We start from the raw sequence: 24,233 nt of genomic DNA on the forward strand, positions 1-24,233 counted from the left end.
TTCATCTACCAATAAGGATGAATTAAAACGCCAATGTTTCTTAAATTGAGGGAGATCAGGGAGTGTCATAGACATAACAACTGGAGCATGATCAGATATCACGATGCTCTGATAAGCACAAGAGCCATTGGGATCAGTTGATTGTCTATAAGCAAATAATCGATTCTAGAAAATATGTCAGAGATACCATAACTGCAAAGATAAGACTGAAGTAGCATAGCAGATTTACTTAGTAGCATAAATAGCAGCATATAAATTAGCCAGCACTATGTTAGTATTAAATAATTTCCCTGAGACAATGATATAGCAACCAGACATGTCCGGAATAACATTATGGTGCTCAAAAGAGATGTTTGGGTTAATAAGAATTGAAACCCCCCTAGCTTTGGCCTGAAAGGTCGAGTGGTAGTGCTGCCCTCCCCAGTGTGACATGTGGCGAGAGTTATCAGAACTGTGAATGTCAGTTTCTTGTAAAAAGGCAATTGTAGTGTTAAGTTGTTTAAGGTGTGAGAGCACCATCCTTCTTTTGACCGGATGGTTTAGGCCCTTAACATACCAGCTCACAAAGTTTAAAGAACTATTCATTATCATTGAAAGAGAGTGCAGGTTGGTAAACATAGATTATATTGAAATGCCAAGTGTCATCTTTAAAACAAATGTGTAAAACACAAACAGACATATGATTAGATAAACTGTCTAAACAGTTCTGACAAAGTACTGGCTTTGGAGATCCCACAACCCCCCACACCCCTTTCCTTCATACCCCACGTTTATACAAATCCGTCCCTGTACTCGGCTCGCTGGCTTAAAACTTCGGGAGCGTAATCTTCTATGACCCGGATCTGCTGGCTGCGATTTTCCAGTTTCCCTCTCCACCGTGCCTCCCAAATCAAAAGTTCTTTAATCTGGTACCGGTGTACACGGAGAATGACCGGGCAAGGTCTCTGTCCAGAAGCGGGTTTGGATGCAGGTATACGGTGGGCTCTGACAATCTCTGGTGGGGATGGGAGCATTTCACACAAAAATTTTGAAAAGAATTCAGTAAGGAGTCCACCATCAGTAGATTCTGGAAGGCCTAGAATACACCATTTATGTTTCCTGCTTCGGCCTTCTAGGTCTATAACTTTGGTCATTAACTTGGAGTTGCTTTCCCGAAGACCGGAGCAGATATTTTCCAACTCACTTACATGCTGGCTCAGGTCAGCCGTAGCAAGTTCTAATGAAGGTAAGCTTTGACCATGGTCCTCTACTTTGGCTTGAATCTGGTCCAGTTTCTTTTCAAATATACTAAATGAAGATTTAAATTCAGCCGCTAATGCTACACGGTGCTTATCCAGCAGCTCGGAGATAGCCTCGACCGTTAAAACAGTCACAGAGTCATCCTCTTTCCCGGTTTTAACACTCGTAGTAGCCATTGTATGTCAAAAATAGGTGACCATAGGGTAGAGTATAAGAATATAATACCCTAAAAAGTAAACTTAACACACAAGAGCGGATAAAGGAGTGAAGAAATTAAGTGTTAATGGGACTGTCTATTTTCCACATCTACTCATTGCGGTTGCTGACCGGAAGTCACATCATTCAATTCTTTGGTCATTTTCTGCACTTATGGTGCTTACTGTCACAATTAATAACATCATGGCATTACAAAAATCATGTTAATCCAATTTATTTCTGTTCTATCTGAACCCCTACATACCTACTCCATCTATAATATCCTGCTCATAAAGACGTTTTTCATACAGTTACTTGGTCTTTCCACACAGAGTTAACCCAGAGAATGCTGCTGGACCAGATAACATACCTGGCAGAGTGCACAGAGGATGTGCAGAACAGCTAGTCTTCACTGACATTTCCAACGTTCCAATGAGCAGTGCTGTCATACCAACAAGTCTCAAGACCACTACCATCTTCCCTGTGCCGAAGACATCTTCAGTGTCATGCCTCAATGACTATCATCCTGTCACACTCTCACCTATTGTCATGAAGTGCTTTGAGAGGCTCATCACAAGACCCACTGCAGTCCTCACTGGACCCCTTGCAGTCTGCATATCATGACAAGCACACCACATATGATGTGATTGTTACCACCCTCCATTTGGTACTTACCCATCTGGACACATATGTACGATTGCTGTTCATAGACTTCAGTTCAGCATTCAACATAGTCATTCCATAAGCATCTGACTGAAAAGCTGAGCCTGCAGGGCTTGAACACCTCCCTCTTTCTTTCACTTTCTGACTGGAAGACCTCAGTCAGCACAGATAAAGAGCAGCATGTCCAACATCACCACAATGAGCACTGAGGCCACTAAGGTCTGTGTGCTCAGTCCACTGCTGTTCACTCTGCTTACTCACAAGTGTGTGGCAACGCACAGCTCAAATAACATCAACAAGTTTACCCATGGCACAACTGTGGTAAGTTTCATCAGCAAGAACAATGAGTCAGCATGCAGAGAGGAGGTGAAACAGCTAACAGCCTAATGTCACCAACCTGTCTCTGAACATGGACAAGACAAAAAAAGATGGTTGTTAACTTCAGGAGAGAACAGAGTGGCCATTCTGTGCTGAACAGATCCTCAGTGGAGATCAATAGCACCAAATTCTTTGGTGTTCACCTGGCAGAGAATCTCACCTGATCAATATCAGCTTCATCCCCAATGAAGCCCATCAATCTCTCTACATTCTGCAAAGCCGGAAAAAACCCCTATCCCACCCCCAGTCCTGATCACATTCTATAGGGGGGCTATTCAGAGCATCCTGAGCAGGCTTATCACTGCCTGGACCCCACAAACCCCTCACACACACCCCTGCTGTCTGAAAAAAGGTAACAAAGCATTTGAGCCAGTTTTTTTCCAAATGCCATCAGACACCTCAACCACCATCTTTTGATAGATTTTGTGAAAACTGTTGATATGAAGTTACCTTGATGAAGTAGAAAGCATATGGTACTGTATATTTATTTTAAATGATTCATTTAACAAGAAAAGTGCCTTAAATACAAATTCTGCAAACTTTTTTTTTCCCGTCTACTAGTTTCAGTTCTGTTTGTAACGTCTGTAGTGCAAATATTTTTTCTTTTTTTTTTTTGCATTTTCCATGCTTCAGTGCTCTGGGAGTGTTTATAGTGCTGTGACTTTAACACTTCATGACTGAGAGCTGCTGCTACAGCAACTTCACCCACAGCTACCATGACTTTCATCCCCGTCTTCATCTGGACACTGATCCTCTGGACTCAAGGTCAGACACTGCTTCATATTTTATCTCTACAATGATCTGTTCATACTAATACACTTATTGTTTCTATTAGAATATTTCAGTTTCATGCTGCGTTATTGTGTATTTTTCAGAATGCAGAGGTCAAGCCACAGTAACTCAGACTCCTGCAGTGAAATCTGCTCTTCCAGGAGAAACAGTCACCATCAACTGTAGAACCAGTCAGGCAGTGTATCATCACAGCTCATATGGTCACTGCTTACACTGGTATCAGCAGAAACCTGGAGAAGCTCCTAAACTCCTGATTAAGTTTGCAAATCAGCGAGAGTCAGGTATTCCAGCTCGTTTCAGTGGCAGTGGATCTGGATCTGATTTCACTCTGACCATCAGTGGAGTCCAGACTGAAGATGCAGGAGATTATTACTGTCAGAGTGAACATTACATCAGTAGCAACTACGTGTTCACACAGTGTTATAGAGTCGTACAAAAACCTCCCTCAGTCAGATTGTAGAGAGACTGAACTGCTGCAGCTGGGAGAGACTGCAGGTGCTGAGTTGGAGGATGTGATACGACACAATGACACTCTGTGGAGGAGAGGAACCACACCACACTAACTCACAACTCACATTAGAGATCTCTCAATAATCATCACAGCACACTGCACACAGTCCATCACATCCACTACTTTTGTAGTTTTCTACAATCATGGTGCTTACTGTCACAATTGAAAACGTCACAGTTTTACAAATATCAAGTATCTGATTATCACATATATTTTTGTTCTGTCTCATCCCCCTACATCTACTCCATCTAAACTATTCTGCTCTCAAAGCCTGGTTTTCATACAGTTCTGTTTGTGTGCATCTTTTCATGAATGTAAGAGTCTTGAAGTAAAATCCCATTGCCCTATCTCCTGAAAACCCACAATATTTCAACAACAGTCCAACTTAATTGTCCGTTTTTCTGTAGTCCTTATATTGTTTGGACACACTGACTCACTGTGGTGTTTGACATTAACTCCAGAGTATCAGAAAATATAAACAATAAAATTAATTCTTATCATAATCTAGGCTTAATGTTAGGGTAACTGTAACAACCTTAGATAAGTTCAGTTTATGTCCAAATCTGACATAAATGATGTTAATATGTTTATAAATGTTTATAAAGTTGTTTCAGCCCCTGGTGAATGTCTTTCAGGTGTGGGTCAGGCACAGTGTCCTTCAGTCTGTTGGCTTGTGTCAGTGGTGAAGGACTTTACTCTGCTCTGGTCCTTCAGCTCTCTGTAGTGCTGCTGTTCTCTGCAGTCTGATCACCTCATGACTACAGCCTCATGGTGTGGAGTTTGAGGTGGTGTTGCTCACTGACACTGTGACCAACTGAATCATTGAGATTTATTCACAGCAACAGAGGACCCAACTAACCATTCTGATGTTGTGGGAATTCCACTAACCAAATAAAATATACTCTTAATATTGTTAGAAAAATTATATTTTAGTAAAATATGATAATCTACAGAGATATAATCATGGTTAAAAAGGTTTAATTTCCATAACCATCGTGTCAGTATTTGACTATTAGATGGGGCTTGGAAAGTATCATAAGCATTTGTATAATTTAATTTAAAAGAAAATGATTTACATCTTCAATCTGAATCATATTTTCAGTGATGATTTCTCTCAATTATTTGTTACGTCAAAATACAGCACATATAAAATTATAAACCCAAAGCTCCCTGTGAAAGTATGGAATAAAATGGCATGGGAGAATAATAATGATATTATTTATTATTTATTATTATTATTATTATTATTATTATTATTATTATTATTATTATTATTATTATTATTATTATTATTTGTTTTTCTCATGAATGATCAGGTTCTACAGCAGATACTGAGACAGATGCATTGGTGATTTGTGTATGATGTGTTTAATCAACAATGTAAAGCAAGCGTGTTTACTGATTCAAAAGCTTTTATTAATAATTCAAAGCAGGACATTGCAGTGATCCACACACTTAACACATATTTAGGTGATAATTAAGAAGAAGAGCTGAGTTAAACTGAGGAGTGTGTGAGCTCACATGTTAATAACACAAATGAAATGATGAGAGAGGATGATTTGAGCAGTAAAGGCCACATGTACCACACAGTGAAGCAGTAGAAGGTGAGCTGAGTAAAGTGTGTGTGATCTCACAGCTCTGAGCACTGCTCTGTGTTCACTGTGCTCACCACAGTAGGTTGGTTGTCTTTGGAGGCCTCACAGGTCACCACCTTGTTCCTCCACTGCTCCGGGTGGAGGCTCAGTGTGCTGCTCCAGCTGTAGAGGCCGTCAGCGTTCAGAACGGAGGTGCTGCTGCTTTCCCCCGAGCTCCAGCTGCTGCCATCAACCTTCCAGCTCAACTTCCAGTCCGAGGGGAAGCCCTTGTAGGCCACACACATGAGTGTGACCTTCTCCTGCTGCAGCTCCACACTGGAGGGGGGCAGCACCGTCACACTGGGCTGGGTGACACCTACACACACACACAGAGGTGAGACAGGAATGGACAGCTGTCAGTCACTCAGGCTTTGTTTCAGCTCACTGTGTGTGTTTCACTTCCCTTTATATCTTACAGAGCAGAACTGAGATCAGTGGAGCATCACAAACGTTTCACATTCAATTCTAATACTTTTTCATCTTACAGCTATAATGATTTATATTATTGTGAACATTAAAAGTTCAAATTTAATTGTACTGTACCTTCAATAATAAGAAATATTAAACACATTTTATAATGTAATTAAACAGCATTTAAAGTAAAACAAATTTATAATTTAAATAAATTCATTCTAGCCTTCAGGTCATCTGTTCATAAAGTCAGAGTCTCTGAGATATTAAATGTAGTTAGAATTATTCAGTGAAACACTGTTACAGTAATTTGCACAAACAATAATATATGTTTTGGTTGTAAATTTACTATAAATTAAAATGAACTATTAGTACTGTAGTGAGATACATTTTGAGAAACATCTAATATAAGTTAAATTTCAGAAACAAAATGACTTTATCCTGACTTCACATTTCATTAAAGGGAATTTAAAGACAAAAAAACCCATATGGACTATAATCTTTTTACTTTTTATGAAGAATCTGAACACACTCCATTTCAGTAATTAATAAACAGGTTACTTACGGCCCACAGACAGTTTGGTTCCTCCACCAAAAGTGTACCACAGTGATACATTCCTATGAAGCCGTCATACAAAAACCTGTCACACTACAGTGAACACACACACACACACACACACACACAAACACACACACACACACACCGACACACACACACACACACAAAAACACACACACACACACAAACAGACACACACAAACAGAGTTAACTAATTGTGGTTATATTTGCAGAACACAACTGTATGATTAACGATTTCCCCATTAGTAAAATAAATCATTAGTTAGTCCTAACTCCTGAAAATTTCCAAGAAATGAAACAAATATTCAAGATTCAACTTTTCTCTCCAATTAATTTATTTATTCAATTTTGACCTAAAAGTATTTTCCAGAAAAGCTCCATCAGACTCCAGAAACAAAATTCACACAATAACTCTGTAGTAGTGTGAGAATGACAGTAAGATTGTTGGAATGTGGTAAAGGTGTTTCCATACTTAGAGGACACTTTGCATTGGCAGCACATGCTTCAGTGCTCTGGGAGTGTTTATAGCGCTGTGACTTTAACACTTCATGACTGAGAGCTGCTGCTACAGCAACTTCACCCACAGCTACCATGACTTTCATCCCCGTCTTCATCTGGACACTGATCCTCTGGACTCAAGGTCAGACACTGCTTCATATTTTATCTCTACAATGATCTGTTCATACTAATACACTTATTGTTTCTATTAGAATATTTCAGTTTCATGCTGCGTTATTGTGTATTTTTCAGAATGCAGAGGTCAAGCCACAGTAACTCAGACTCCTGCAGTGAAATCTGCTCTTCCAGGAGAAACAGTCACCATCAACTGTAGAACCAGTCAGGCAGTGTATCACAGCAGCTCATATGGTCACTACTTACACTGGTATCAGCAGAAACCTGGAGAAGCTCCTAAACTCCTGATTAAGCTCGCAAATCAGCGAGAGTCAGGTATTCCAGCTCGTTTCAGTGGCAGTGGATCTGGATCTGATTTCACTCTGACCATCAGTGGAGTCCAGACTGAAGATGCAGGAGATTATTACTGTCAGAGTGGACATGCCATCACTGGCTACTGGTTCACACAGTGTTATAGAGTCGTACAAAAACCTCCCTCAGTCAGATTGTAGAGAGACTGAACTGCTGCAGCTGGGAGTGACTGCAGGTGCTGAGTTGGAGGATGTGATACGACACAATGACACTCTGTGGAGGAGATGAACCACATCACACTAACTCACAACTCACATTAGAAATCACTTCAGAAATCATTACACCAAACTGAACACAGTCCCTCACACCCAACAGTTTAACATAAATAGTTCTGCAATTTTCTATTTATCACAACTCTATCACTAATCCTACCCTCAGTACATTCTCTAATTCTGACCCAGAATCAATCCCTGTTCTTAATCTGGTCTCAGCCTCAGTCTCTGTCTTGTGCCTGTTTCAGGTTACACTCTGGTCCTGATCTGGACTCTGACTCAGTCACTGGTGTAACTCCTCTTGACCCTGAACCTGCTGTTCATTCTCTTTATTTCCTAGTGCAGACTGAGACCTGGTTTGCTGCAGAGGATTCAGGGACACTGTGTGTCTCACACTATTACACACCTCTTGTACTGTCTCATCTTAAACAATTTCATTCTTTCAATTTGTTTCTGTCAAAAATTAATCTGATCCAGCGGTCATCCTACTGAGACCTCATCACTTCCTCTACTTTTAGACTGAAACCTCCCTTCAGACAAGCCTCCTGTCCTCCTGCCTGCCGTCATTCTCTTGAACTCCTTTAATGTGACCATCAACAGCTTCCCTCTAACACACAATGGGTGACATGTTCTGGACCTGGTCTTCATCCACCCATCATCCATTCCTGCCTTACCTACCACTATCTAGTTTAACCCCTCCCATACTTCCTGAATTCTCCACTCTTTCTCTTCTTCCTCCATGGCTTTCCTCATCCTCTGGTTCTGCACAGATCTCATGATGTCTGGCAGAAATCTCATCATGGCAGTTCATCAACTGAAACTAAATCTCAGTAAGACTGAGCTGCTGTATATCACTGAAGAAGCATCCCCATGTCAGGATGCTGTGCTCTCTGAGTTACACCATATGACCTTCTCTCTTCATATTAAGACTCTTCTCTGACTTGGCCCCCAGGTGGAGGAATGAACTTCCTCTGGCTGACTGAAAAGCTGATTCACTATCTGTCTTCAAAGAAAGACCAATTCCCTTCAAACACCAAGCACTAAAATGAGAATTTATTAGAAAACCTCATCTTCTACTGTTGCTGTGCTGCTGTACTAACTTAAGCTATCTCCTCTAACAGGGATTTAGCTTCATAATATTTTATTAGTCAGTGAGGATGTGTTTTTGGAGATTACAAAGCAGTTCTACTTTTGTAAGTGACTCTGGATAAAGCCATCTGATAAATGCTGTAAATGTAAATATTCTCAAGACAGAGAGTGCATTACTACTTCCTGTGCTGTCTTGTGCCTCAGGTCTCCTTCATGCCTGGTGCAATATTGAATCAGGAGACATATAGCATGGAGGTGTGGCTCTAATATAATCTGATTCCTCCATTAATGACCCAGCTTTATCCATGACCCCTGACCATTCTATATCTGTTCCTGTCATTACAGAAGTTGTACCTGTATCTATGTTAGATGTAGCACATTACACACACTTCAACTAAAGTTAAATAGTTATTGTCATCCTTGAATGACTGATTTATTGCTTTTATCTAAAAGTGATTAAAATATATCCCATATTCCATGAATTTTACATCATCAGGACCTTCAAAATTGTTCTAAAATCATACACAACATTCCTGTAAGTATCTGCTTACTAGTTAAGTCATGATTAACTCAGAGCAGTCTGTTGTATCTGGGCCATGATGATGCTGATAGACTCATCACTACATGAACAAGACTGAATAAAGATTAAAGAATCATTTGAGCTCTTTCTGTATATTTCATTTTTTCTTTCTTTTTTATTATTTCATCGCAATAGTTCTTCATTTCTGTTCTAGTTTCTGGGTTCTAATTTAAGGATGGATCTGTCTACGTTCTCTGTGTCAGTCAGTGTCTTGACCCTTATTATAGATTACGACTACAAGTATTAGAAGATCCAAATAAAAAAAGCACTAGATGTTTCATTGTTATCAAAGTTGCTATTTTCCATTAAAAGAGATCATTTGAAATGTTTTTTCATACATCAGTTTATTCTTTGATGTATTTTATTGAAATTTGTTAAATGTTTTGATAGTTTATGCAAATTCTGACCAATCAGAGAAATAAGAATTGAAAGTGTTCCTCCTCCCATGGTTGTAAATAAAGAGGCAGACTGAAGAGTGTAATACACACACACACACACACACACATACAGATTTGCATGAAGAGCTCTGAGACCCAGAATAGATCACCACTTTCAGCAGATGTTCATGGTTCTTCAGCTAAACTCACTCAAGCACAACACACAGCGCTGCACTCGACCTGCTGTTAAAGGTGCTGTTCCAAATCGCTGCCAAAGACACTTCACTAATGAAAAAGGAGACCTGCTTTCCACATTGAAGCTTTATTTCAGCAGAGCTACACCACTGACATCACCTCAGACTGCTAAGCATGGTTTAAAGCGTACACTTGAATTCTAGTGGACTTCACAGCGGCTCTTTCGGAACGAGGCGACCTGAGTGGTGTCGTGGTGGGAGACGGTACAGCCGAACACCTCAGCCTCCTCCCAGCGTTCTTTGCTGAGGGTCAGGGTGCTGCTGCGGCTGTAGACGCCGTTCTTCTGTTCTTCTGTGCTGGTCAGAACCCCTTCATTTACCTCAGCACCATCCACGGTCCAGTGATATTTGGTCATTCAGTTCAGCTGTAGAGCAGATGCAGTAGTTTATCTGGACATTGTACAACAGGACACAATTCTGATAACATTATCCAACCAAACTGCAGCTCAACAAAATCTCCATCTATTAAATAAAACACACCGTGCTTAAATAACCATCACACCATGGTGAAGTCATCTCTGTTCAATTTTTTAGATAACCTTAATAATTATTTATGGGTTATAATTTAATGGGAAATCAACATTAAAACAATTAAACAAAAAATAAAACAAACTGTTACACAAATTTCCATTGTGATAATTAATTAGAGTAACGCAAAGCAACAAAGTAAATGAAATAAAATCTAACATTTCACATGAACCTTAAAAATAGATGAAGTGACTTAATCATAATTAAAAAACACGACCTAAAAGCATTTATAGAAACAGCTCTCTCCTCTTCACAACACATTTTACACACGCAATTTTCATCTAAATTTCAAAGAAATAATTGGCAGTAAATCTATTTCAAGATTATGTAATGACTCTTTGAGTATATAAACAAATAAGGCCCTTACTTTTCATAATGAGTTTGGTTCCTCCACCAAAAGTCCACCACAGTGATACATTCCTATGAAGCCGTTGTTCAAAGACCTTTGTCACACTACAGTGAACACACACACACACACACACACAGACACACACACACAGACACAGACAGTTCAATAATTGTTGTTATATTTACAGAACACAACTGTATAACTGAAGATTTTTTCATAAGTAAGTTTTCTTCATCACTCTGCTGTTTAAACTGTTTAAGTGATGTTTCAGTAAAAAAGTCTGACTCTGGAGCACAGTGTACTGTACACACTGCAGAAGACTGGAGGAGAAATAACACTGAATGATGGATTAGTGATGAGATTCATCTCTACAGTCAGAAACACAATAAACATGACACATAAATATAGGAAAGAATAACTTTTTAATGTTGGTCTCTTCTACATCTCCTCTGTAGTCAGTCTGAATCCTGATGGAATTAAAGAGAAAATCTGAACTTCTGTCATTTCTCTACTGCATTTATACAATTGAAAGAAATATTTCATAAAATTATTTTTCTAATTCACTTATTTATGCAACTTATACCTAAAAGTATTTTCCAGAAAATCTCCTTCTGACTCCAGAAGTAAAATTCACACAATAACTCTGTAGTAGTGTGAGAATGACAGTAAGATTGGGGGAATGTGGTAAAGGTGTTTCCATACTTAGAGGACACTTTGCATTGGCAGCACATGCTTCAGTGCTCTGGGAGTGTTTATAGCACTGTGACTTTAACACTTCATGACTGAGAGCTGCTGCTACAGCAACTTCACCCACAGCTACCATGACTTTCATCCCCGTCTTCATCTGGACACTGATCCTCTGGACTCAAGGTCAGACACTGCTTCATATTTTATCTCTACAATGATCTGTTCATACTAATACACTTATTATTTCTATTAGAATATTTCAGTTTCATGCTGCGTTATTGTGTATTTTTCAGAATGCAGAGGTCAAGCCACAGTAACTCAGACTCCTGCAGTGAAATCTGCTCTTCCAGGAGAAACAGTCACCATCAACTGTAGAACCAGTCAGGCAGTGTATAGTAATAACTACTTACACTGGTATCAGCAGAAACCTGGTGAAGCTCCTAAACTCCTGATCAAATATACAAATCAGCGACAGTCAGGTATTCCAGCTCGTTTCAGTGGCAGTGGATCTGGATCTGATTTCACTCTGACCATCAGTGGAGTCCAGACTGAAGATGCAGGAGATTACTACTGTCAGAGTTACCATTCCATCACTGGCTACTGGTTCACACAGTGTTATAGAGTCGTACAAAAACCTCCCTCAGTCAGATTGTAGAGAGACTGAACTGCTGCAGCTGGGAGTGACTGCAGGTGCTGAGTTGGAGGATGTGATACGACACAATGTCACTCTGTGGAGGAGAGGAACCACACCACACTAACTCACAACTCACATTAGAAATCACTCAATAATCATCACAGCACACTGCACACAGTCCCTTACATCCACTTTTTTTGTAGTTTTCTACAGTCATGGTGATTACTGTCACAATATCATAATTTTGCAAATATCAAGTATCTGATTATCAAATTCATTTCTGTTTCATATGATTCTCCACACATTCACTCCAAATGTCCTGCTCACAAAGACTGGTTTTCATACAGTTTTTTGTGTGCATCTTTTCTTGCAGGCATGGGTCTTGTAGCAAAATCCAATTACACCTCATGAAAACACATTCCAACTTAATGGTCAGGTTTCCATTTTTCCTGATATTGTCTTACTAATAAGTGTTAGTTTTGTACTGATGTTTCCATGGGATGTTTCCATGGGACTCCAACAGTCCCATTCCTGATTGATGGACTTTCCTGGTGTTGATGTTTCAGGGTCTGGTGCATGTCTTTTAGGTGTGGGTCAGGCACAGTGTCCTTCAGTCTGTTGGCTTGTGTCAGTGGTGAAGGACTTTACTCTGCTCTGGTCCTTCAGCTCTCTGTAGTGCTGCTGTTCTCTGCAGTCTGATCACCTCATGACTACAGCCTCATGGTGTGGAGGTTGGGGTGGTGTTGCTCACTGACACTGTGACCAACTGAATCATTGAGATTTATTCACAGCAACAGAGGACCCAACTAACCATTCTGATGTTGTGGGAGTTCCACTAACCAAATAAAATATATTCTCAATTTTGTTAGAAAAATTATATTTTAGTAAAATATGATAATCTACAGAGATATAATCATGGTTAAAAAGGTTTAATTTCCATAACCATCGTGTCAGTATTTGACTATTAGATGGGGCTTGGAAAGTATCATAAGCATTTGTATAATTTAATTTAAAAGAAAATGATTTACATCTTCAATCTGAATCACATTTTCAGTGATGATTTCTCTCAATTATTTGTTACGTCAAAATAGCGCACATATAAAATTATAAACCCAAAGCCCCCTGTGAAAGTATGGAATGAAATGGGAGAATAATAATGATATTATTTATTATTATTATTTATAATAATAATAATAATAATAATAATAATAATAATAATAATAATAATAATTATTATTATTATTATTATTATTATTATTATTATTATTATTATTATTATTTGTTTTTCTCATGAATGATCAGGTTCTACAGCAGATACTGAGACAGATGCATTGGTGATTTGTGTATGATGTGTTTAATCAACAATGTAAAGCAAGCGTGTTTACTGATTCAAAAGCTTTTATTAATAATTCAAAGCAGGACATTGCAGTGATCCACACACTTAACACATATTTAGGTGATAATTAAGAAGAAGAGCTGAGTTAAACTGAGGAGTGTGTGAGCTCACATGTTAATAACACAAATGAAATGATGAGAGAGGATGATTTGAGCAGTAAAGGCCACATGTACCACACAGTGAAGCAGTAGAAGGTGAGCTGAGTAAAGTGTGTGTGATCTCACAGCTCTGAGCACTGCTCTGTGTTCACTGTGCTCACCACAGTAGGTTGGTTGTCTTTGGAGGCCTCACAGGTCACCACCTTGTTCCTCCACTGCTCCCGGTGGAGGCTCAGTGTGCTGCTCCAGCTGTAGAGGCCGTCAGCGTTCAGAACGGAGGTGCTGCTGCTTTCCCCCGAGCTCCAGCTGCTGCCATCAACCTTCCAGCTCAACTTCCAGTCCGAGGGGAAGCCCTTGTAGGCCACACACATGAGTGTGACCTTCTCCTGCTGCAGCTCCACACTGGAGGGGGGCAGCACCGTCACACTGGGCTGGGTGACACCTACACACACACACAGAGGTGAGACAGGAATGGACAGCTGTCAGTCACTCAGGCTTTGTTTCAGCTCACTGTGTGTGTTTCACTTCCCTTTATATCTTACAGAGCAGAACTGAGATCAGTGGAGCATCACAAACGTTTCACATTCAATTCAAATACTTTTACATCTTACAGCTATAATGATTTATATTATTGTGAACATTAAAAGTTCAAATTTAATTGTATTGTATAATGAATAACCAGAAATTCAAAAATAAATTTAAAGTATGAATAAACATCATTTCATAAATTACAACATATTTATTATTTAAATAAATTCATTCTCGGCTTCTGGTCATCTGTTCATACAGTCATAGAGTTTCTGTGATATTAAAGGTATTTAAAATAATTCAAGAGAAAATGTTACAGTAATTCGCACAAACAATAATATATGTTTCGGTCATAAATTTAATGTAAATTAAAGTGAATTATTAGGACAATAGTCAGATACCTTTTGTGAAACCTCTAACATATGTAAGAAATTGTGCAGAAATTTCAGAAACAAAACGATTTCATCCAAATGCCACATTTCATTTGAGAGAAATTTAAGAAACAGAATGACTTTATCCTGACATAACATTTCATTAAAGAGAATTTAAAGACAAAAAACCTAAGTATTATAATCGTTACAGTTTTTATGAAGAATCTGTACACACTCCATTTCAGTAATTAGTAAACAGGTTACTTACGGCCCACAGACAGTTTGGTTCCTCCACCAAAAGTCCACCACAGTGATACATTCCTATGAAGCCATCGTACAAAAACCTCTGTCACACTACAGTGAATACACACACACACACACACACACACACACACACATACACACACACACACACACACACACACACAAAAAAAAACAAAGTGAACTAATTGTGGTTATATTTACAAAAAAACACTGTATGATTAATGATTTCTTCATTAGTTAGTCCTAACTCCTTTCTAAGAAATGAAACACATGTTTCAAGTTTGAACTTCTCTCTCCAATTCATTTATTCATGCTTCCTAGACCTATTTAGCAGTATTTTCCAGAAAATCACCATCTGACTCCAGAAGTAAAATTCACACAACTCTGTAGTCAAACATGTGAAACACTTTCCTAACCAGAAGCCATGAATGAACTCTGAGATCCGCCTCTTTCTGAAAGCAAGAGATGCTGCTTTTAAATCCAGCAATGCAGAGGAACTACAGCAGAGGCAGAGCCAACCTGTGAAGGGGCATTAGGAAAGCCAGGCATGCACATAAACTGGGTATCGAGGAGCACTTCCACTGCAACACCAACCCCAGACGCATGTGGAAAGGCATCCAAACCATCACTGACCACAAACCAACAATACAGTCTCTACCTACCAACAATGCCTTCCTTCCAGTCGAGCTCAACCACTTCTTTGCTCACTTTGACCAGGGCGTCATACACACCAGGAATGATGACTCCTCCATGGCTGATCTTCCAATATCACTCTCCACAACAGAGGTACACTCAGCACTGATCAGAGTAGATCCACGTAAGTCAGCTGGCCCTGATGACACACCCAGACGTGTGCTCAGGAGTTGTGCTGACCAACTGGTGCAATCTTCACTGACATTTTCAACCTGTCACTGGCCCAGGCCACTGGTCCAATATGTCTGAAGACTACAACCATCATACCAGTGCCCAACCATTCTTCTGTGAAGATTTCCGCCCTGTTGCACTCACCCCCATTGTTATGAAGTGCTTTGAGAAGCTGGTTCTAAGTCACCTCATAGCCTGTCTCCCACCTACACTGGACCCACACCAGTTTGCCTATCGCCCAAATAGGTCTACAGAGGATGCTATTTCCACTGCTCTTCATCTAGCTCTCACCCACCTGGACAATAACAATACATACATTCGGATGTTGTTCAGTGACTTCAGCTCCATATTTAATACAGTCATCCCTAGTAAACTGATCACTAAGCTCAGTGACCTGTGTATCTGCACATCCATTTGCAGCTGGATTATGGACTTTTTTAACAAATCGACTTCAGTCTTTAAGGTTGGGTAATCACTTATCCTCAACCCTAATCCTGAACCCTGGCATCCCACGAGGCTGTGTGCTGAGCCTACTGCTCTAATCCCTGTTCACCCTTGACTGTGTTCCGCAACATAACTCCAACGTCTTCATCAAGTATGCAGATGATACCACAGTTGTTGGCCGAATCAGCAACAACGATGAATCGACCTACAGGCAGGAGATCTAAAGACTGTCAGCATGGTGTTCCATGAACAACCTCACCCTCAACACCTCAAAGACCAAAGAGCTCATCGTGGACTTCCGGAAATCTAACAGCAGCAGACACTCCCCTATTTACATCAACGGGTCTGAAGTAGAGCGTATCTCCAGCCTTAAGTTCCTGGGTGTCCACATCTCTGAGGATGTGTATCATAATCTAGGGTTAGGGTTAGGGTAACTGTAACAACCCTAGATAAGTTTAATTCATGAAAAAATAAATTATGTTAATTTGTATATAAAGATCTTAGCTTATGTCTAGTCTGGGCTAGAAGCACATTAGTTTCAGCTGCATTTCTTCATCGAATTCTGTGATATTTTTCAAATTAATTTTGTTAGTGGTGTTCTTGGTTCTTTAAGAGTAAACATAATCCACTTCAAGCATTTTCTAGAAGTAGACAGGCCAAAACAGACACCAAAATGTCTTATGTATTATTTCAGTAATAATGTGTGCAAAGGTGAAATATCTTGGTCATTTTTTAACTGAGCATATGACAGATGATGAGGACATTGAACGGCAACGTTGCATGCTGTATATGCAGGCTAATATTCTTTTACAGAAGTTTAACTCATGTTCAGACAAAGTGAAGACGTCTCTGTTTAAAGCATATTGTACACCTCTCTGTACTGCACATTTGTGGACAAATTATCGAATGTCTAGCTTACAAAGGCTACAAGTAGCTTATAATGATGCACTGAGAATTTTATTAAGGAAACATAGATGGCATAGTGCAAGTGAAATGTTTGTGAGTGTGGGAGTAAACACATTTAAAGCCGTGTTACGTAATCTAATGTATAAATTTATCTGCTGGGTTAATGCTTCTGAGAATGAGATTATTATGGGCCGAATATAAAGTTTAGTACCACACGGTATCAGTCCAAGTTGTGGGATCACTGGCACCACTGTATTTTTTTAACGCAGTGATTTACATGTTTTTTTTTTGTTGTTTATTTCTGTGTTTTTTGTTTTTTCTTCTGTGTGTGTTTTTAAATATTGGACCTTGAGTCTGTAATAAAGGTTGATTGATTGATTGATTGATTGACTGATTTATTGATTGATCCTCTGGATGCCTGAATAAAACTTGTTTGTAGCCTACATTAAAATCCAACATTGTTTTTGTGGGGTTTTTTAGTCTTTCTTTCTTCTGTTCTAACAGAGTTTTGAAACTTTTACCTCACTAACACAAGTCAGTAATCATGAAATGTTACTGATAATTTGCTGTTAATTATTTTTTCTCATAAAAAGCCCTTTGGAGAACTGACTAGTAGGGGTGTATTAATGCATCGCAATGCAAAAATGCTATAATGTGCATTGTGTGATTTCATTTCATGGAAATCAGCATTCTGTTAATAATGCATCTCATGCAGTTGCTCTGTTTGAACACCAGAGATCACAATCTGTGCAAAAGCTCAAATCTGTAGCGTGCACTAGTCACATGATCAGAGTCTGCACTATTACAGGAAATCATCTGAACTTGTGAAGTGATCGATGGCTTCAGATACAAGTTATACAGCTTTTATAAACAGGTTATAACAGTTAAACTTCTCAGTAGCTTTCAGACAAATCAGCCTCACACTGTAGGGGAACATAAGTATTCAAGAGGGAGGCAGTTCTGAAAAGGCGGCATTTTAGCCATCTTTGGAGCTCTACTTCTGATTAAACTGACTCCCCAGATGCGGATTTGGAGCTCATTATGGATCATGTATTCTGAATGGTTTCTCTCTGGGTCTTGTTTGTTCTCTCAGTTTTAAGATGGAATGTATACATTTTTACGTTTAAGATACATTTTCTTTACAATATTAAACTTAACAAATAGTAGACAAAAAGGCACATTGTTAGGCATTGTTTTTTTATTCAGATATTAAAAAGGAATCTCTTCAGTAGTTTTTATGAAAATTCTTTCATTGAAATCTTGTGTTGAATCATATTGGATCGAATCGTGGAAGATGTGTCCTTACACTCCCACGATGTATTGTTGCCAACAGCAAGGAAATGGTCAGATCTTGTTAAATAGTTTTCTAATTTAAATAAAAACCAACAGTGAACACCTTCCACAATGAGAAGTAAATATGTTGACAGATTTTGTGCAACCAGTAAACATTTACTATGAAGTTGCTTTGAGGAAGTAGAAAGCATATAGTACTGTATCTCTGTTATAATGCTTTATTTAACAAGGAAAGCACCTTAAATACAATTTCCGAGAATTTTATTTTCATTCTACTGGTTTCAGTTCTGTTTGTAACGTGTCTGTAGTGAAAATGCTTTTTTTTGCATTCAAACCCCATGCTTCAGTGCTCTGGGAGTGTTTATAGCGCTGTGACTTTAACACTTCATGACTGAGAGCTGCTGCTACAGCAACTTCACCCACAGCTACCATGACTTTCATCCCCGTCTTCATCTGGACACTGATCCTCTGGACTCAAGGTCAGACACTGCTTCATATTTTATCTCTACAATGATCTGTTCATACTAATACACTTATTGTTTCTATTAGAATATTTCAGTTTCATGCTGCATTATTGTGTATTTTTCAGAATGCAGAGGTCAAGTCACAGTAACTCAGACTCCTGCAGTGAAATCTGCTCTTCCAGGAGAAACAGTCACCATCAACTGTAGAACCAGTCCGGCAGTGTATCATCACAGCTCTTATGGTCACTACTTACACTGGTATCAGCAGAAACCTGGAGAAGCTCCTAAACTCCTGATTAAGATCGCAAATCAGCGTCTGTCAGGTATTCCAGCTCGTTTCAGTGGCAGTGGATCTGGATCTGATTTCACTCTGACCATCAGTGGAGTCCAGACTGAAGATGCAGGAGATTACTACTGTCAGAGTTACCATTACATCAGTAGCACCAACCTGTTCACACAGTGTTATAGAGTCGTACAAAAACCTCCCTCAGTCAGATTGTAGAGAGACTGAACTGCTGCAGCTGGGAGTGACTGCAGGTGATGAGTTGGAGGATGTGATACGACACAATGGCACTCTGTGGAGGAGAGGAACCACACCACACTTACTCACAACTCACATTAGAGATCTCTCAATAATCATCACACCAAACTGCACACAGTCCATCACAACCAACAGTTTAACATAAATAGTTCTGCAATTTTCTATATATCACAAGTTTATCACTAATCCTACCCTCAGTACATTCTCTATTTCTGACCCAGAATCAATCCCTGTTATTAATCTGGTCTCAGCCTCAGTCTCTGTCTTGTGTTTGTTTCAGGTTAAACTCTGGTCCTGCTCTTGATTCTGACTCAGTCACTGGTGTAACTCCTCTTGACCATGAGAGCTTGCTGCTATCTTGAATCAGGACAGATATAGCATGAAGGTGTGGCTCTAATATAATCGCATTCCTCCAGTTAATGACCCATCTGACCCATCTGACCTTCTCTCTTCATATTGAGACTCTTCTCTGACTTGGCCCCCAGGTGGAGGAATGAACTTCCTCTGGCTGACTGAAAAGCTGATTCACTATCTGTCTTCAAAGAAAGACCAATTCCCTTCAAACACCAAGCACTAAAATGAGAATTTATTAGAAAACCTCATCTTCTACTGTTGCTGTGCTGCTGTACTAACTTAAGCTATCTCCTCTAACAGGGATTTAGCTTCATAATATTTTATTAGTCAGTGAGGATGTGTTTTTGGAGATTACAAAGCAGTTCTACTTTTGTAAGTGACTCTGGATAAAGCCATCTGATAAATGCTGTAAATGTAAATATTCTCAAGACAGAGAGTGCATTACTACTTCCTGTGCTGTCTTGTGCCTCAGGTCTCCTTCATGCCTGGTGCAATATTGAATCAGGAGACATATAGCATGGAGGTGTGGCTCTAATATAATCTGATTCCTTCATTAATGACCCAGCTTTATCCATGACCCCTGACCATTCTATATCTGTTCCTGTCATTACAGAAGTTGTACCTGTATCTATGTTAGATGTAGCACATTACACACACTTCAACTAAAGTTAAATAGTTATTGTCATCCTTGAATGACTGATTTATTGCTTTTATCTAAAAGTGATTAAAATATATCCCATATTCCATGAATTTTACATCATCAGGACCTTCAAAATTGTTCTAAAATCATACACAACATTCCTGTAAGTATCTGCTTACTAGTTAAGTCATGATTAACTCAGAGCAGTCTGTTGTATCTGGGCCATGATGATGCTGATAGACTCATCACTACATGAACAAGACTGAATAAAGATTAAAGAATCATTTGAGCTCTTTCTGTATATTTCATTTTTTCTTTCTTTTTTATTATTTCATCGCAATAGTTCTTCATTTCTGTTCTAGTTTCTGGGTTCTAATTTAAGGATGGATCTGTCTACGTTCTCTGTGTCAATCAGTGTCTTGACCCTTATTATAGATTACGACTACAAGTATTAGAAGATCCAAATAAAAAAAGCACTAGATGTTTCATTGTTATCAAAGTTGCTATTTTCCATTAAAAGAGATCATTTGAAATGTTTTTTCATACATCAGTTTATTCTTTGATGTATTTTATTGAAATTTGTTAAATGTTTTGATAGTTTATGCAAATTCTGACCAATCAGAGAAATAAGAATTGAAAGTGTTCCTCCTCCCATGGTTGTAAATAAAGAGGCAGACTGAAGAGTGTAATACACACACACACACACACACACACACACATACAGATTTGCATGAAGAGCTCTGAGACCCAGAATAGATCACCACTTTCAGCAGATGTTCATGGTTCTTCAGCTAAACTCACTCAAGCACAACACACAGCGCTGCACTCAACCTGCTGTTAAAGGTGCTGTTCCATATCGCTGCCAAAGACACTTCACTAATGAAAAAGGAGACCTGCTTTCCACATTGAAGCTTTATTTCAGCAGAGCTACACCACTGACATCACCTCAGACTGCTAAGCATGGTTTAAAGCGTACACTTGAATTCTAGTGGACTTCACAGCGGCTCTTTCGGAACGAGGCGACCTGAGTGGTGTCGTGGTGGGAGACGGTACAGCCGAACACCTCAGCCTCTTCCCAGCGTTCTTTGCTGAGGGTCAGGGTGCTGCTGCGGCTGTAGACGCCGTTCTTCTGTTCTTCTGTGCTGGTCAGAACCCCTTCATTTACCTCAGCACCATCCACGGTCCAGTGATATTTGGTCTTTCAGTTCAGCTGTAGAGCAGATGCAGTAGTTTATCTGGACATCGTACAACAGGACACAATTCTGATAACATTATCCAACCAAACTGCAGCTCAACAAAATCTCCATCTATTAAATAAAACACACCGTGCTTAAATAACCATCACACCATGGTGAAGTCATCTCTGTTCAATTTTTTAGATAACCTTAATAATTATTTATGGGTTATAATTTAATGGGAAATCAACATTAAAACAATTAAACAAAAAATAAAACAAACTGTTACACAAATTTCCATTGTGATAATTAATTAGAGTAACGCAAAGCAACAAAGTAAATGAAATAAAATCTAACATTTCACATGAACCTTAAAAATAGATGAAGTGACTTAATCATAATTAAAAAACACGACCTAAAAGCATTTATAGAAACAGCTCTCTCCTCTTCACAACACATTTTACACACGCAATTTTCATCTAAATTTCAAAGAATTAATTGGCAGTAAATCTATTTGAAGATTATGTAATGACTCTTTGAGTATTTAAACAAATTAGGCACTTACTTTTCATAATGAGTTTGGTTCCTCCACCAAAAGTCCACCACAGTGATACATTCCTATGAAGCCGTTGTTCAAAGACCTTTGTCACACTACAGTGAACACACACACACACACACACAGACACACACACACACACAGACACACACACACAGACACACACACACACACAGACACACACACACACACACAGACACACACACACACACACACAGACACACACACACAGACAGTTCAATAATTGTTGTTATATTAACAGAACACAACTGTATAATTGAAGATTTCTTCATAAGTAAGTTTTCTTCATCACTCATCTGTTTAAACTCAGTGATGTTTCAGTAAAAAGGTCTGACTCTGGAGCACAGTGTACTGTACACACTGCAGAAGACTGGAGGAGAAATAACACTGAATGATGGATTAGTGATGAGATTCATCTCTACAGTCAGAAACACAATAAACATGACACATAAATATAGGAAAGAATAACTTTTTAATGTTGGTCTCTTCTACATCTCCTCTGTAGTCAGTCTGAATCCTGATGGAATTAAAGAGAAAATCTGAACTTCTGTCATTTTTCTACTGCATTTATACACTTGAAAGAAATATATCATAAACTTATCTTTCTAATTCACTTATTTATGCAACTTATACCTAAAAGTATTTTCCAGAAAATCTCCTTCTGACTCCAGAAGTAAAATTCACACAATAACTCTGTAGTAGTGTGAGAATGACAGTAAGATTGGGGGAATGTGGTAAAGGTGTTTCCATACTTAGAGGACACTTTGCATTGGCAGCACATGCTTCAGTGCTCTGGGAGTGTTTATAGCGCTGTGACTTTAACACTTCATGACTGAGAGCTGCTGCTACAGCAACTTCACCCACAGCTACCATGACTTTCATCCCCGTCTTCATCTGGACACTGATCCTCTGGACTCAAGGTCAGACACTGCTTCATATTTTATCTCTACAATGATCTGTTCATACTAATACACTTATTGTTTCTATTAGAATATTTCAGTTTCATGCTGCGTTATTGTGTATTTTTCAGAATGCAGAGGTCAAGTCACAGTAACTCAGACTCCTGCAGTGAAATCTGCTCTTCCAGGAGAAACAGTCACCATCAACTGTAGAACCAGTCAGGCAGTGTTTAGTAGTAACTACTTACACTGGTATCAGCAGAAACCTGGAGAAGCTCCTAAACTCCTGATTAAGTTCGCAAATCAGCGAGAGTCAGGTATTCCAGCTCGTTTCAGTGGCAGTGGATCTGGATCAGATTTCACTCTGACCATCAGTGGAGTCCAGACTGAAGATGCAGGAGATTACTACTGTCAGAGTGTACACAGTGGTAATGTGCTCACACAGTGATATAGAGTCGTACAAAAACCTCCCTCAGTCAGATTGTAGAGAGACTGAACTGCTGCAGCTGGGAGAGACTGCAGGTGCTGAGTTGGAGGATGTGATATGACACAATGACACTCTGTGGAGGAGAGGAACCAAAACATATACAATATCCATTACTTAAGCATTCACACTCTTTGCATTTTTCAATATTTTGTAGTGTTGCAACGTGGAACTGAAATGCACAAAATGCACTGAGATTAAATCTCATTAAGCAACACAAAACATCCCATAATAGTGAAGACTGGGGAAAATGAATAGTTTGCAAAAAGTATTCATGAAACAACATTTTAAATGCTTTGATTGTATAAATTTTCACCCTTGTTTGTGGCTTAATTCTGATATATTTGTTTTATTGTAGTCAGAGCTGAGTACAAACTACAAAGTGCTCACATGGAACATCTCATCAACCCCATAACCTTTAATAACAAAGCTTAGTCTATATCTGTTTCTTATCACACATGATGACATCAGTCTGACTCCTCATGTCGAAACACTCCACCTATTTTTATTTTGTGGAAACTCTGAGCCTTTTCTAGACACAATTATATTTTACTTTTACATTTTACATTTCCAGTTCAGTTTTAATATAAAACATATATAAAAATAAATGTCTCATCCCTATTATTATGTTTTTTTTTTTATTTTTTAAGATTCTGCAGTTTGAAACTTTTTCATTTCATGTTAAGAAGACATCATGGGTGTGTCAGTCACAATCCCTTTTCCATGTTAATTATTCTAAGCTTATGGCTAATTTATGCATTCTGAATTATATGTTTTAGCTTAGACCTGGGATAAACTTGATTTTCTCCATCAGTGTGCTTTCACAGTGGACAGATTC

The 24,233-nt window shown here is 38.9% G+C and overlaps 1 protein-coding gene and 4 gene segments (V, D, J or C); 3 read left to right on the plus strand and 2 right to left on the minus strand.

The window, feature by feature from the left end:
• Positions 1 to 3,191: 3,191 nt before the first annotated feature.
• Positions 3,192 to 4,525, plus strand: LOC131364560 (probable non-functional immunoglobulin kappa variable 6D-41). The segment is given in 3 exon segments: positions 3,192 to 3,240; positions 3,351 to 3,684; positions 4,414 to 4,525. Coding segments are annotated over 3 exon segments (495 nt in total).
• Positions 4,526 to 5,272: 747 nt separating this feature from the next.
• On the minus strand, positions 5,273 to 6,904 carry LOC131364561 (immunoglobulin lambda constant 6-like). The segment is given in 3 exon segments: positions 5,273 to 5,728; positions 6,389 to 6,441; positions 6,876 to 6,904. Coding segments are annotated over 3 exon segments (402 nt in total).
• Positions 6,905 to 6,994: 90 nt separating this feature from the next.
• On the plus strand, positions 6,995 to 8,582 carry LOC131364562 (probable non-functional immunoglobulin kappa variable 6D-41). The segment is given in 4 exon segments: positions 6,995 to 7,043; positions 7,154 to 7,475; positions 7,848 to 7,982; positions 8,552 to 8,582. Coding segments are annotated over 4 exon segments (537 nt in total).
• A 4,995-nt stretch (positions 8,583 to 13,577) lies between these two features.
• Positions 13,578 to 18,757, minus strand: LOC131364563 (immunoglobulin lambda-like polypeptide 5). Its single transcript, XM_058407775.1, has 5 exons — positions 18,691 to 18,757; positions 16,172 to 16,267; positions 15,463 to 15,586; positions 14,759 to 14,811; positions 13,578 to 14,033 (listed from the first exon to the last, which is right to left on the minus strand). The coding sequence occupies exons 1-5, from the start codon at positions 18,755 to 18,757 to the stop codon at positions 13,714 to 13,716; spliced, it is 660 nt and encodes a 219-aa protein (XP_058263758.1). The 3' UTR covers positions 13,578 to 13,713.
• A 4,126-nt stretch (positions 18,758 to 22,883) lies between these two features.
• Positions 22,884 to 23,931, plus strand: LOC131364668 (probable non-functional immunoglobulin kappa variable 6D-41). The segment is given in 2 exon segments: positions 22,884 to 22,932; positions 23,043 to 23,931. Coding segments are annotated over 2 exon segments (366 nt in total).
• Positions 23,932 to 24,233: the final 302 nt, after the last annotated feature.

Source organism: Hemibagrus wyckioides, linkage group LG14 (genome assembly GCF_019097595.1).
Source record: "Hemibagrus wyckioides isolate EC202008001 linkage group LG14, SWU_Hwy_1.0, whole genome shotgun sequence".
NCBI lineage: Eukaryota > Metazoa > Chordata > Actinopteri > Siluriformes > Bagridae > Hemibagrus > Hemibagrus wyckioides.

Bases quoted from the DNA above. Each gene is read 5' to 3' on its own strand.
- LOC131364563 (XM_058407775.1), bottom strand. From the start codon at position 18,757: ATGAAGCAGTGTCTGACCTTGAGTCCAGAGGATCAGTGTCCAGATGAA. The intron at 16,268-18,690 runs GTAGCTGTGGGT...TCCTGCCTGTAG, and splicing joins AGACGGGGATGAAAGTCATG to GTCGATTCATCGTTGTTGCT. The intron at 14,812-15,462 runs GTGAGCAAAGAA...ATGGCTTCATAG, and splicing joins TGTATGACGCCCTGGTCAAA to GAATGTATCACTGTGGTGGA.